Source organism: Thamnophis sirtalis, unplaced genomic scaffold (assembly GCF_051295495.1).
Source record: "Thamnophis sirtalis isolate CommonGarterSnake01/CBP01778 unplaced genomic scaffold, rThaSir2_p1.2 scaffold_3, whole genome shotgun sequence".
Taxonomy (NCBI): Eukaryota; Metazoa; Chordata; class Lepidosauria; order Squamata; family Natricidae; genus Thamnophis; species Thamnophis sirtalis.
The window spans coordinates 139,072,719-139,088,707 of record NW_028261383.1 but is presented as its reverse complement, the minus strand read 5'-3'; the positions used below and the strand labels follow the sequence as shown (position 1 = coordinate 139,088,707).

At 40.7% G+C, this 15,989-nt stretch overlaps 1 protein-coding gene across 7 annotated transcripts in view; it reads left to right on the top strand.

The window, feature by feature from the left end:
- Nucleotides 1-15,989, top strand: part of ARSG (arylsulfatase G) — a 124,622-nt gene that overhangs the window by 32,214 nt on the left and 76,419 nt on the right. For 6 of the 7 annotated variants that reach the window (XR_001313463.2, XR_015696020.1, XR_001313462.2 and 3 more), the window contains exon 2: nucleotides 14,916-15,275. Coding sequence is in view for 2 of the 7 variants with exons in the window: in XM_014065151.2 (XP_013920626.2) it covers nucleotides 15,046-15,275 (230 nt within the window). In the remaining 5 variants the exon portion in view is untranslated. Of the gene's footprint in view, nucleotides 1-14,915; nucleotides 15,276-15,989 lie in introns of those variants that run through there. The other variant, XM_087710209.1, reaches the window with a different exon arrangement.

Here is a 15,989-nt window from a genome sequence, read left to right as displayed (position 1 = left end):
AGGTCACATGGGTGGCAAGCCACTCCCATCCGGTCACATGGGCAGCAAGCCACTCCCATCTGGTCACATAGCAATAGCAGTTAGACTTATATACCGCTTCATAGGGCTTTCAGCCCTCTAAGCGGTTTACAGAGTCAGCATATTGCCCCCAACAATCCGGGTCCTCATTTTACCCACCTCGGAAGGATGGAAGGCTGAGTCAACCTTGAGCCGGTGAGATTTGAACAGCCGAACCGCAGAACTGCAGTCAGCTGAAGTAGCCTGCAGTGCTGCATTTAACCACTGCGCCACCTCACATGGGCGGTAAGCCACTCCCATCTGATCACATGGGTGGCAAGCCACTCCCACAAAGGAGGCCACACCCACAGAGTAAGTTCCAACAAATTTTGAAACCCACCACTGAGGGCCAGCCTATTTGTCAGTTTTCTGAGCTACTCAAAATTTCTGCTACTGGTTCTCCAGAACCTGCCAGAACTGGTTAAATACCACCTCTGGTTAGTGCCTATGTAAACAGTCCTTCTGAGAAGATAACATATTGTAAACTACTCAGAGGAAAACTTAAGCTACTCTGGTGTTTAGAGAACAGAAGTGAGGGTAGTTTCCAGTTTCCATTTCTCTTTCTAAGGATGACACATCACAATCCCTAGAAAGATCAGATACAAAATCCTCTGTATTATGTTTCTGACTACTTGGAATGGTGTAATGTAATAAGAAATTCTCCCCTACATGTTCAGTACTGACAAGATACTGCATAAATCCTGCAAAAGAAATGCCTTGGATCATACAGAAGTATAAACAAAGCACCTTCTATGCTGTTTAACATCTTTTATCCGGGCCCACATAAATGTTTGCCAAACTACTACTAGCTGTCACTGCCTACATGTGGAGGTAGTAAGGACCAGTGTTCAAAATATTTTAGTGATCCTAGAAAGCAACCCAGCTGCTTTCATGAGTCAAAAGGAAGTGCTTTATTCTGTTTTGAGAAGTTTTATGTGCCAAATGACTCATAGCTCAGTTAGATATAGAAATGCAGTCAAAATTTGCTTTTGCAGAAATTCAGGTCAGTTTAAATCCAGTCTGGATTTAATTGAAGACACATCTTGAATTCTTGTGTGCTTAGTGAACGTGTTGTTTACTTGGATCTTTAAATACAACTTTTACAATACATTATAATGTCGTATAAATTTTCTTTCCATTACATAGCTGTAGTTAACATGGTGAAAAAGCTAAGCAGAGTCAGATATGGTTAGTACTTGGAAAGGAGACCACCAGGAAATCCTACAGCAATACACCTTTCTAAAAACATTGATTTGGTAAACCTATGGCACGTAGGTGCAGCACCGTCTCTGATGGCATACGAGCTGTTGCCCCCCAGTTCAACTGGCCAGCTGGCCTTCAGGTCTCTGCCGCACATGCGCGGGAGGGAGGGACAGGTACAGGGGCCCATGCATGCATGCGGGGGGTGGGCAGGGCACACGGGAGGTCATCCACACATGCCAGGGGGCATGCGCAGGGGTGCATAGGCTCTCAGTGTACATAAAAAGACAAGTGCTATGTGTGGAACATGGAAGACCTTGACAAATTGTAGGGGAAAGCTGAGAATGGAGTCCAGCAAGGTGGAAGCCTGATATGTGGGAGAGTGTTGACCCAGAGTACCAAGAGTTTCCATTGTGGTTTTTTGGATGGTGTGGTTTTTTATAAAGGTTTTTATACCTTTGTGAGTCACCTAGGATTGTGGTTTATAATAAGGGCAGCTATCTACGGTAAGTCTTTTAAATAAATGAATACATTTCTTTCAGCACCACCTGAAAAAGGCATTCCAGCAGGCTTTGTGTGATTGATCCCACAGAGGTTTCAGGATTGTAATTCTAAGAAATCTCAGATTTGGCTATAAAATAATTCCTACATATGTACCATAGTAAAACTATCAATTTAGTAAAGCCCTTCCTTGAGATTTGCAATCGTGCTTAGGAAGATTTTGGAAACTCAACCTCTTTTCTATTCATGAAGCAAATAATTATTTACCCACAGAGGCTTATTAGAAGAAATATAATGAATCTCTCTCCTTTTTTTGCAGAAATAAATCTATTGTTTGTTTTTAGATGACTACCTCTTGGGAAACTGTTAGTGCAATTTCCCAGTGAGTCATTTTGGTTCTTTATACATATTCTCAGGCAGATTTCCCAAAACCCAATAAAGAAGAGTTTTTCTGGAAAATTAAATCTTTTCTCTAGAAAAGAATTATTCTTCTGAAAAATGGGATTCCGGGACTTTAACAAGTTCTGCACTTTTGTTCTGAATCCCCTATTCATTCTGCTGGAAGTTCATTCCCATTCATGTACTTTTCCCCTCAACTTCTCAGTTTTGATATTGTGCCAGTTGTTTTTTATGTGTTGGATTCAATCTGGATCGCTTACAGGGGACCAAAGGTTTAGTTTTCCAAGCTTTTTGGACTCATGCTGGAGCCCATCCTCAGGGAACTTTTCTTTCACCAGAATGTGTGCTGTAGACTATTCTACACATAGTATATATGTGGCGCCTGGTTATGTGTGGCTTTTTTGTTGTTGATGGCCGGTTATTAAGTTGGCTATTGTTTCCATGTGCTGCCACATGATTTACCATCATCACCTTGGTTGACTGACAAGGGGTCTGTTTCCCAGGCTTCAATCATTTCCCTGGCTATTTTTGTAACTGCTCAGCCAACAATCTTAATAGCTGCAAAATTGAATGCATATTCTGGTTCATTGCAATGTGAGGCTACCAATGAGTTTGGGCCTCCTAATCTGAGTGCACACTTGTGTTCTTGCAATGTGGTAGTTACCTTCCTCCCCATCTGTCCTATATAATCACAGGGCCAATCCATACAGGGGATCTGGTAGGTTACTTTAGAAGTATCTCCCAGTTCCAAGTGTTTATTGCAATGCATGATTTGTCCTTGTATAGTAACCTCTAGGCAGTCTGTGATGCCCACTTCTCCTGTGTTCTCTTGTTTCCGAAATGTTTTTGATATATGTAATCCTATCTGTCTGTAAATGGGGACTGTTTCTGCACTGAATTTCTAAATATTTTTTTAGTCACATTAAAACAAAAATTGTGGATACTTCAGGCATATTTTCTATTAACTTTCTTTTAACTTTAACATTAAATTCTCAGTTAATGAGCATTTGTTCAGCAACTGTTCGAAATTAGAAAAATGCTGAACAAGTTCTGTCTGTCTCAGCATCCCTGTGGTCACCTATGATTATGACCTGGGCTTGGTAACCAGTTTGCACTTAGGATGGTTGCAATATACTGCAATCACATGATCATGGCGAACTTCCCTGCCAGCTTCCCACAAGCAAAGTCAATGGGGAAGGTTACAAGGTGCTTCTGTAAGTTATTCCTGCCACTTTCTGTGTGCCTTTCTGTCCTTCAAAGCAACCGTCCTATGCCCAGTTGCACCAGTGCAGCCACTTACCATCCTGACAACCTATTGGCAAGCCTCCCAGACTTGCAGCTTCCTCCTGGCTTCCCCATTGCAGGAAGTTGAAAGGAGATTGTGTCCCATGATCCTCCCTTAAGTACAGCAGTCATTAAGCCTTGTAGTCATGTGATGAGACCGCCTCCTGCCAATTACCTCCCTGCGACCTATTAGATCACACAGATTAGGCCTCCTCCGAGTTCCATCTGCCAGTCAGTGTCGACTGGCAACTACGCGGAGGAGAGCCTTTTCAGTAGTAGCTCTGACCCTTTGGAACGATCTCCCCATGGAGATTCGCACCCTCACCACCGTCCAGACCTTCCGCACAGCCCTCAAGACCTGGCTATCCCGTCAGGCCTGGGGATAAAGATTCTAATCCGTCCCCACCTGAATGATGAATGAATGTTGTGTTTTATTTTTACTTATGTACTGTCTCATGTCTTGTCTTGTATTCCCCTCCCATAAATTGTAAGCCGCCCTGAGTCCCCTCAGGGAAAAGGGCGGCCTATAAATAATAAACAAACAAACAAACAAACAATGACCACATTGCTTGACAATGGTAGTTGTGTTTCTAATTGTTATCATTAAGACAAAGCCAAGACCCACTGGCCGAGTCCAGACCCCTGGTGCCTCTGCCAGCCAAAACGGGCTGTGTGCAGTCCCCCACACCCCGTTTTTGGCAAGCAGAGTGCTGGGGGAGGCTGAAAATAGACTGTGGGGGGGGGCTCAGGAGGCCTCCGCGGGATGGTTTTTGGCTGGCCGAGTGCTGCTGGAGAGCCATGGAGAGCAAAATGAGGCATGGGGGGGGCGTATGTTCCCTGTGCCCCATTTTGGTTGGCAGGGTGCTTCAGGAGGCATCTGTCCCGTCTCTCCCTCCCCCTCCCAATACCCCCCATTGCCAGCTCATGGAGAATTACAATGCTAATCTGGACCTTGAAGAAATCCAGTTTGACCGGCTTAGAGTCACTTTGGCAAGATGGATGGCATAGAAGTTAAACATACAAACAAATAAACCTCTTTCCCCTCAGGATTAGATTTGGTCTGACTCTGCTGGCTTTTTGTAAGACCCTGAAACCTGATTTGGTTAATGAGCCCGGAGCCCTGAGTGTGTAATTAAGGCCATATCATGGTTTATTAATGTTTTATCTCAGGTGTTGTATACAGTATGTTATTTTTGGTTTGTTATAATGTTTTCATTTTGTTTTTAATCATTGCTGGCAACCCAGAATCATGTATTTCAGGTGGGTGCCAATCATCATTGAATTAAACAAATAAATAAATGCAATAAAGCGTTATTTTGTTAAATATGATCTGGATTATCTTCACTGCATGTTCTTTTATTCACAAATACGTCTATTTGTCCTTTACTGTGCATTGCTTTCTATAGCATAAAAAGATAAAATCTCTTTTGAGTCAAGTTTGACTCCCGCTGACCTCATGGATAGAGACAGATCTGCGTAGGTTTCTTGATAACACAATGGACGGAGTTCGTCATTTATTTATTTATTTATTTATTTAGAGTTCCTACTCAGGTCTACCGCCCTGATCTTTTGCTCTGGTTTCCCATCCAACTTCTAATCAGATTTGCCACTGAATTTTCAAGATCAGTTAAGGACAACTAACTGCTAGTGTATTCCTAAAATACAGATATTTACATCCAGAACTTAAAATGTTAATTTCTTTCTTACATAAAATACTGTTAATGGTGCCAGGTCCACAGGCCCCCTTGTCAGTTTGTTGTATAGACCAGTTTTTACTAAAACAAGGAAATTTATGCTCTGTTGTAAACCTGTATCTCTCTATTTTGAATATACTATATACCTGTACTGTCATTTGCTTGGTGATATCCTTGCAAAAAACATATCCCACCCCCCAATATGTTGTTTCCAGGAGTATTTACAAAGGAATAACTTTGATCACTGATATAACAAAACATATATGAAAACTCTGAAAACTGAGGACTAGGTTCTTGCCTACTCTTGCTTATGAATCTGTTTTAATGCAATCATTTCCCTTCATGTACTTTTTCATTGCCCATAGCAACACTACAGGAAATCCTCAATTTACAACCATTCATTTGATGATTCAAAGTTACAGTGGCAATAAAAATCTGATGACCAATTTTTGCATTTAAACAAATTTTGCAGCATCCCCAAGGTCTCATTCTCAAAATTCAGGCTCTTGGAAACCGGTGTGTAAATTTACAAAGTTTGCACCATACCAAGATCATGTGATTGCTAGTTGCAACCTTCCCAGCTGGTGTCTAACAAGCAAAGTCAATGGGGGAAGCCAGATTTGCTTAACAACTAAAGTGATTCGCTTAGTAATCGTGGCGTGAAAGGTTGTACAATCATGTGCTACTCACTTAGCAACCACGATGCTTAGCAACAAAAATTCTGGTCTTGATAGTGGTCATAAGTGAAGGACCAACTGTATGTCAGGAATGTGTTCCACATTGCCCATAAAGTGTCGTGTTATTAAAAAATGAGTTTTTTTAAATGTGGGCATGTAAACCAGCAGGTAGATATGATGATCAAGCAATATCATATACGTTGGAACGGATTAATAAGAAACATAGGAACAGGAAGGATTTGGATGGAAAAAATTTTTGTTGTCGCATTTTCTGGGTTTGTTTATAGTGTAGTGTAGTTCTCTTAAATATCAGACCCAGGCCTTGGCAAAGAGTCCTTCTTGCTCTTAAAATAGGTGGAGCGTGGTATTTCTTCAAAGACGCTGCTGGATCTGTTTGTTAAGCCACATGGGACATGCTTACCTCCTCCCAGTAAACAAAACCCATTGCCAAAATTGAGGCAAACTCAGATTAGTCACTTACAAAGTGAACAGCCTGCCAGATAAACTCAAGAGAATGACATATTAGCAATTCTAGGAAGTTCCGACTCAAACACACTTGTTTTTCTCATTTTATTTTAGATATATTGCTGGTATTACCTCAGAGAACACCAGAAGATGATTGGGTTTGGATAATTTCTACATCTTAGTTTTACCAGGCAGTCCCCAGGCATCTGTTTGCCTCTTTTTAATTTGATTGATTCTGATGGGGATATACATGTATTTCTTCTTTTAATTTAAAGTTGTCCTGTCTGAGCAAAACTGCTCTGTTATTTGACATGGCATCCCCATTTACAGTCATCTAATTCAGTAGTGCCATACTTTTATTTATTCTTTCTTATTTATTATTTACTATTCTTATTTATCTTATTTATTGTTACATTTATCTGCTGCCCAATACACCGTCCAAAATGACTTTGGGAGGCTTACAATGCAGTACTCTGTTAGATATGCAGTACATATTCATTAGATTCACACATTGCACTAAGCCCCACTGAGTACATTTAAAGGTAAAGGTTCCCCTCACACATATTTGCTAGTCGTTCCTAACTCTAGGGGGCAGTGCTCATCTCTGTTTCAAAGCCAAAGAGCCAGCGCTGTCTGAAGACGTCTCTGTGATCATGTGGCCGGCATGACTAAGTACCAAAGGCCCACAGAATGCTATTAACTTCCCACCAAAGGTGGTTCCTATTTTTCTACTTGCATTTTTACATGCTTTCAAACTTCTAGGTCAGCAGAATGTGTATATTTAGCATTCTGGATAACCTCAACCATTATAAACCATATGTTATGGCTTAGTACAGCGTCCCCCAACTTTTTGGGCACCAGGGACCGGTTCTGTGAAGAGTTTTTTCCTCAGACCGGAGGGGGCGTGGTTTCACATGCTGCCTGCATCCCAAGGATGGGGTCTTGCTTGTTTGCGCAGCCTGGTTTCTGGCATGATGTGGACCAGTGCTGGTCCACCAACTGGAGGTTGTGGATCCCTGGCTTAGTATGTTGTATAAATTTGGTCACTTAAGGTTTAACAACAAAATATTTTTTTGAAAAAAATGTCAGGGCTTCCTACAGATCAAGATCAGCGTATTACAACCAGAATTGCATTTGCACTTCTTATTTCATTCCATTTTAAACTTAATTAAAATGAAACCTAGTTCATATAATAAGTCTGTCATGTGTCTTAATAATTTCCCCCCACATACTAACATGTGACAATAACCTTAAAGGTCTCTGGGATCATATTGAAGGCTTGGTGAGTCCCTCTTTATCAGACCCATCAGGATGTCACTTGTTCTGTTGTATATGCTGCTGCTGGCAGTAATGAGGAAATTAACAATGCAGTAATGTAGAGTGAGGAATGAGTGTCCTAGTAGTGAGGATGCTTTCCCCTCACTCAGACGGTTCAGAGTTCAATCCTAGGTAGCTGCAGATATTTCTCCTTAAGGATGCAAAGAAAAAATATCTGCTGTAAACTCCATTTAGGCATCAGGAAGAGCATCCATCCAGTAAATGCTTAGCTCTATCCTGACTCTACCCTGAACTAAGGGATTAATGGTAAAGATTTCCCTTGGACATATGTGCTAGTTGTTCCTGACTCTAGGGGGCGGTGCTCATCTCCGTTTCAAAGCTGAAGAGCCAGCGCTGTCTGAAAACGTCTCAGTGGTCATGTGGCCGGCATGACTAAATAGGTGGTCCCAATTTTTCTACTTTTTTTACATGCTTTAGAACTGCTACATTGGTGGAAGCTGGGACAAGCTACAGGAGCTCACTCTATTATGCAGCGCTAGGGATTTGAACCGCTGAACTGCCAACCTTTCTGATCAAGCTCAGCGTCTTAGTCACTGAGCCACCATGTCCCTTGAAATAAGGGATTACAGGGTGATAAAAAGTTTTTAATGTAGAATGAGGAATGTATTAACCTTTTGTGTTCATCCACTCTATTAGCACAATCTGTCTCTCAGGCTTCTTCTGGAATAAAATTGGAAGGAGCACAATATCTGCAGCATCAAGTCCTTGACTGAAGGGCAAGATACAAATCTAATAACTAAACAAAGCACATGACTGTCTTAGCAACAGTGGTGCCTGCATGTACCTGTTGGCTCCATGGACAAGCAAACTTAACTAGCAAGTTGTCCATGGCTTGATTAGCCAATCTTAGGTTACAGAGATGGAGTAAATTTTAATCTGGAAGTGCTGCCTTTAATAGCAGACAGGCACTGTTTATAGAAGAAAGAACTGAATATTCCCCAATCTAAATACTTTTTTAAGAATCAAATTTTGTTGTTCTGTCCTGTAGCTCACTTTTAAGAGTTCCCAGCATGATTGAAGGTTATAGCCACCTGACCAATTCTTTGACAGCAGCTGTCAAAGATATATCCAGGAATCTTCTCCAGCCTTACCTATAGATCAGTCAGGATGGTGTCACCTACCATATTTTATGTAGATAACTTCCTGGGAACCTGCTCTTGGAGAAAAAAAAAGTGAAGAATGAAATCTTCTGTACTGGGACTCTTAGACCTTTAATTAACCTCAGTAATTCCAGCAAAGTTTATATTCACTTATTCATCAAGCCTGATCTTTGCTAGGGAATTTAACTGAGCAGGCCCAACTCCTGAATTCTTGCCTTGCGCACCAAGTGTTTTAATTTTTCAAATCTCCTTTTCTCTTTGCTGTCTCACGACTGAGTTTTGTTTTGTATAGCCCATCCCTTGACTCATGCCCGTTGTTTAATTAGGTCATTCTTACCCCTTCTTTCTTTTGTTGTGTTGACTGACTGACTGAATTTGTATCTTCAGCTGCACATTCTTTCCCCAAGGTCTTTGATACTCAACTGGAACCATCTGTCATAATACTGGTCTTAGCTGGACTCAGCTGGCCTGTTCCACCCACCTCCGATTGCTTATGCTCACAGTGCCTCTCTGTCTTTGATATTCCAGCTGGCTTTTCCCTGTTTTCAAGTGTCATCCTCTGATAACATTCTCACTGTCCTTGCAGATTAGGCTGGACTGATGGTGATGTGCAAGGAGTTTTCCTCTGTGGAAATTAAGTCAGTTTTGTCCAGTTCTCAGCGGATCAGGCTGTTGGCGTCTCATAAAAGTGAACTCTGATTTACTAACTTAGTTAATAAAGGCTGGGAACAAGTGTTGCAAGCTGTCGAAGTGACTGATCTGCAGACAGAGTGTTTACCACTGATTGGTTTCAGTATTGGGGTGGGTGAGCTTTTAAAATATAAATAAAGGCCTTCTCTGGAGAAGGTGAACTGGCTACTACTGCCAGGTACAGCTACTACTGCCAGCTATTTCTTTGGAATGTACTCCTCCTGCAAGCCTAATTGAGCTGATAAATGCTGATGTGGGAAGTTCTAAAGCGGGGAAAAATAGTATTATTATGGTGAGAGGTTCAGGCCTAGATCCCTAGTGGGATCTAGTGGTGCTACTGGGACTTTAACCCTTAACCACAGACATACTATTTCGGCTACGCCATTACAGGCATGAGATCATAATGGCCACTCATACAATTTTCTTAATCTATGAAAATAATAGGTGGGATATGTCGTTAAATTTACTTTGTATGCTTGCAATTTTCATTTATTGATCAAATTAACAAATTTTATAAATTCTATTCGCAACCGGAACCATCCATTTCTAAAAACAGGGGTGTTCTGAACATTTTGGGAAACTTCTGCGGTCACTATGACCTCAGGTCTGTGGTTAAGGGGCCTTGTGTATGTCCCTTAGTACAGGAAGTCACAAATGAGCCCAAAATTTCTGTTGCTAAGGAAGAGTTTTGCCCCATTTCACAACCTTTCTTGCCACAATTGTTAAGTGAATCACTGCAGTTGTTAAGTTAGTGAGATGGTGGTGGAATGAATCTGGGTCCCCATTGACTTTGTCGGAAGGTCACAAAAGGCAATGACATGACCATGGGACACTGCAACCATCATAAATAGGAGCCAGTTGATTACAACCCAGTGTCTGAATTTTGATCATGTGACAATGGGGATGCTACAATGGTTGAAAGTGTGAAAAATAGTCATCGATCCCTTCTTTCCGTGCCATGGTAACTTCAGTCTCCAAACGAATACCGTATTTTTCGGAGTATAAGACGCACCAGAGTATAAGATGCACCAAGGTTTTGAAGAAGCAATTTTTTAAAAAAAAGATTTTTCACTCTGCAAACCTCCCAAAAAGGCCCATTTTTTTTTCAAAAAAAAGGGCACAAATAGCCCTTAGGAGACTTGTAGAGTGCTCTTTTGGGGGGGGGGGTGCCAAAAGTGAGCAAAAAAAAATGAGCCGTTTTTAACAAAAACGGGCCCTTTTTGCCAAAAAAGGGAGCATGGATAACCTTTAGGAAGCTTATAGTGTTCCTGGGGACTAGGGGGCAAAATTGAGCAAAAGCAGCCCATTTTTGGTCATTTCTGCCCTCCTCAGCTCCTAGGAGCTCTCTGAAAGCCTTCTAAAAGCTATGCACGGCCATTTTGGTGAAGGGGACGAGGGTTTTGGGAGGCAAAAAATGCTGTATTCAGTGTATAAGACGCAACCAGATTTTCAGCCTCTTTTTTGAGGGAAAAAGGTGCATCTTATACTCTGAAAAATACAATATATATTAAAAGTGTTTTTTAAAATGTCCCTATCTCTTGTGGCATTTGGGCATAAAGCAGAGGGGACTTTGTCCTTCCATGGCTCCAAGTTACAGATTACATTCTGAACCTTTTTTCTGTCCTTCCTCAGAAATGCAAGAGACCGCCAGCAAATATACTAATGATAAGTCTGTTGGCCACTGCTTTACTTTCTTAGTGCTTCCTCATAGTAATTCAGGAGAGTGGGTTGTCAGTCCCTGGCTCCTGGCTCCAAATTTATTGTAACGCGCTATTCATGTAACAAGCCTTCATAATTACACAGAGTAAACTGTGATCCCTATCTGGGAATCGGATGCCAATGTATCTTAAAAATAACAGTACTTTCCACCCTCAAAAACTTCTCTTTTGTCAAAGGCAATATTTTGCAGAATTACAATGCTTCTCTTCTTTGCTTAGGATGCTTTGGTTCTTTGCTTAGGATTCTTAGGATGCTCTGGCAATCCAGATTATTGCAGTTTTTCATATGTACAAATTATTTTAAAAAATTAAAGGAGAATGGCAATTTCAGTAACAAAATTGATTTGGTCAGTGACATTAGTACAGAAAAGCACAGAAATAAAACTTATCCACTAATACAGGGCTATCCAACTCACAGCCCGTGGGCTTGATGCATCACATGCTGGACATGGCCACACCCAGTTTAGTGAAAAAGTTGCAACACATCATGTGACAGCACTGTGACGATCTGAGTTTGACACCCCTGCACTAATAGAACTGATCTACTTTGAAATTGAAATAACAATATCATTTTTTATTTGGGAAAATGACTATTAGTTTTGGAAGTATAAAATTTAATATACATGTACTGCACAACTAATCAGTTAGCCAAATAATACCACATCTCTATCTATAGAACTTTTGTGCAGCTTTCAACTTCACAAGAGGATATAAAGTATACATCAGATAGATTAGATTTTTCCCTTTGCTAATTAACAAAGATTGTAATACAGGTAGGTAATCCTTGATTCGCAACCATTCAGTGACCATTCAAAGTTACAACCGCACTGAAAAAAGTGACTCACAACCTTTTTTCATAGTTACAATGACAATAACACTTAGACTTACCATATTTTTGGAGTATAAAACACATCTCCCCCCCCCCTAAAAGTGTGTGGAAATATTGGTGCATCTTATAAACCAAATACAGCCATTTTTGGCCTCCTGAAGCCCCGTCACTGCTTCCCATTTTTGCAAAAAATGGGCCGTTTTTTGCAAAAACAGCGTTTTTGCCTTCCCCCAGCCCTGCTGAAGCCTGCAGAGTGCTTCTGGGGGCTGAGGAGGACAAAAACTTTTTTTTGTTACTTACCTCTTCGAAATTTAGTACATCTTATACACCAGTTTGTCTTATAATCCAAAAAATACAGTATACACAGCTTCATATGCTTTACAGCCCTCTCTAAGAGGTTTACAGAATCAGCATATTGCCCCCCAACAATCTGGGTCCTCATTTTACCCACCTCAGAAGGATGGAAGGCTGACAACTGCAGCCTTGAACCGGTGACAACCCCATGCATGGTCACCATGATCAAAATTAAGATGCTTGGCAACTGTTCCATATTTATGACGGTTGTGGGGTCCTGGGATCATGTGATCAGCTTTTGAGATCTTCTGACAAGCAAAGTCAATGAGAAATCCAGATTCACTTAACAACCATGTTACTAATTTAACAAAAGAAAGATTCCTGAATGTTTGCAAGTAGCCTATGTCCTGATAAAATGTTTATTTTGTTCATGTTTTTCGATGGATCTGAATTTTCAAATTATGTATTAACTTTTGTACATAAAATCCTTGCATTTGTTTTAGACTTACCCTTATGCTGCTTGTGATGACTCCTATATCAGCTATACTTTACTTATCATTTTGAATAGTAGACAAAATTGTTTTTCTAATAAGCTTTAATCCTAGTAAGGGTGGAGGCGAATTCAGACACGACAGTTCATTCATACAGCTGGAATTCCTATAACTGATATTCATCGTGATTAGGAAGAAAAGTTGCTACGGTTAGATTTGCCCATGGTAGATAGCAGAATTCTGGATTACAGTAAATACATTGTGCTCCTACTACAGGAAGTAGTTAATTTAAGATGTAGAAAGTTTGTCTTCTAATCTAAGGGAATTTGAGTTGTGGTCTTAAAGACATTTTGATAAATATGCTTAGGATAATAAAGTCCTTCATGGGATTGCCCTATCTTGAGGGATTATTTTACTCCCTGGTTATTCCCACCCCACCCCATTAGATCTGGCAGAGAAGGCATGTTCTAGGTACCATTCCTAGCACTGCGTAACAGGGTGTGCTCCCGTTACTTGTTCCAGCTTCTGCCAATCTAGCAGTTCAAAAGCATGTAAAAAATGCAAGTGGAAAAATAGGGACCACCTTTGATGGGAAGGTAACAGCGTTCCGTGGGTCTTTGGTGTTTAGTCATGACCACGGAGATGTCTGGACAGCACTGGCTCTTCGGCTTTGAAATGGAGATGAGCACCGCTCCCTAGAGTCGGGAACAACTAGCACATATGTGCGAGGGAAACCTTTATCTTTAGGTACCATCAACTAGGGATCTGCATTTGGTGGGTGCCAGGAGAAGTGCCTTCTTTGCCATGGTCATCCTTACCCCCAAAATTAGATCATCTCCATTTCCTTTTGACATAAGAGTCGTCAAAACCTGATTTTGTTGTTGAACCTGGAACTCTCAAGTAATTGAAGATTTGTTTAGCTGATTTCATTGTTCAGCTGGCCATTTTTAGCCTCTTCAGCTAGAGGTTTGTATACTTGTTTTTTTATACTACTTATTTTGTTTAATGTAGATTTTTATATTTTTTTTATCTCTTATTTTTTATCTATTTTATTTTTTTATCCAATTGTTACATGCCACCCAGAATCACTTTTGGTGAGATGGTCTGCTATACAAATCATTGATTCAAACAGAGTTTAGGTGTGACTGTCTGAAAATGGACATCTAAAGAATCTGCAAATACTGCTCTAGAGTAGAATTTGATTAAATTGTTGGATTTGGGGTTCCTGCAAATAAAGGGCTAAAGTTCTTATGAGAGAATGCAGGTTTATGGTAAAGTCCTTTGTTGTCCTCTCCATGACAATGTGACTTTCAAGAGCTTGCCACTATGAATATAATTTCATGGCATAATTTACTCTGACCAATACATCTGCTTTCCTTAGGAGATTTCCCCCCCAAAAAATAATTGCATATGGAAATACACTGATAAGTAGTTATTGAAAGCAAGATAATTAGAATAGATGCAAACATAGGTAGATCTTTGATGACTTTGAAAATTAACTGCACTTTGGCAGGTGTTGTTTACTTGGTGAATTTAACTCTTTTGTAACTTCTGAGCATGGTCCTTTCTTTTTCCCTTTCCTGTGTAGCTGCCTTTTCCCCCTTTTGAAATTATTTATTATTTTTGGCGGTTTCTGTTGAAAAGGGACCTATGTGAAAGTGTGTGAATATTTGTGTGTGTTTCTGTGAGAGTGATTAGTAAGTGAAACAATTAACTTTTAAGTGGTTATATTTTGAAAGCAATTAATTACTAGAACTTTGTCTTCTGTCTCTCATCTATTTCCTGATCCCATATGTATATGTATAATTTGGGTATATGGATATAATGCATATACATATCCTGGGCAATGAATGGTGAGGAACAAATTTTCAAAACTGGTTTTAGCTGACATTAACAAACCAACAGGATCCAAAGCAGGCAATGCAAAGCATGTTGCCTTTGTATTCACAGGTTTTTTTAATCTATTTTTTTCTTAAATAATCATCTTAAATTCAGAGTCGCCTTTCGAGTAAAGCAAGTAACATTGTTACATTGTACATCATGTATACAACCAATTTTGTTGTATACATGATGTACAATAACAATAAAGGCTATACTAAGTTACTAAGCTATATCTCTTATCTGCAAACCTGTATGTGTGTTTTTCTTAATATCTCCTTCTAATTTTCTTTTCTGCAGAATTTCGGGAATGTTGCAGTTGATCTGAAATACCCATATTGCCTCTGAAGAAAAGAACACCCAGAGAACATTTACAGTTGGATATTTTTAATGTTCATGAGATGTCTCCTAGAACTGTTCTCCTGATGCCATGGATATTCTGCTTCTTAAAGGACTGGTGTTGGTCTTGGTCAGTTGTTTTACTGGGCTTCTCTACTACCGTCCCACTACCATTTTTTTTAACTGGGAAAGAACAGTTTACAAGAAACCAAATTTCATAGTAATTTTGGCAGACGATGTAGGATGGGGAGATTTTGGAGCCAACTGGGACCTACAAAAAGACACACCTAATTTGGATAAGATAGCCCAGGAAGGAATGAGGTGAGTTTCAAACCATTCTTTTATCATTTACATTTATTTACCATGTATTTAGAGAGTGTAGACAATTGTTTAATGCTACAGGATTTTAAGATTGTGTGCCTATAATTGTGCATTTTTGTTTTCTTATTGATTTATCACATTTGCATTGTGCACAATCAAAAGCGTACTTTCAACAGCTTATAAAAGAGATGGCGAAACTTTTTTGCCTCGGGTGCCAAAAGGCGGCACAGATATGTGCTATTGTGCATGCATGCGTGCCCACACCAATAATTTAATCCCACCCGTGCCCCATGCCACTGTGCATGTGTGCATGACACCCCAACCCCCCTGCGCTGCCCTGCACATGCATACATGGCTTTTTTGGAGCCTGAGGAGGTCGAAAAAGGCCTTTCATGCTCTCCCGGAGGGCCCCCAGAGACCAGAAACGGCCTGTTTCCTGACTTCCATTGGGCCCGGTAGTTCCGTTTTTTGCTTTCCTAGAGCCTGGGGAGGTGAAAAGGCCTCCCCTCCTGCCCGGGAGGCCCTCTGGAGGCTGAAAACACCCTCCCAGTGCCTCTGTGCGAGCCCTGTACTTACCTGGCATGCATGGAGACTCCTGAGAAGGGAAAGGCAGAGTGGATGGGCCAGCCAAAAATCAGCTGGCCAGTGTGCACATGCGCACTGGAACCGAGCTAGGGCAACAGCTCGCGTGCCCGCTGATATAGCTCCACGTCC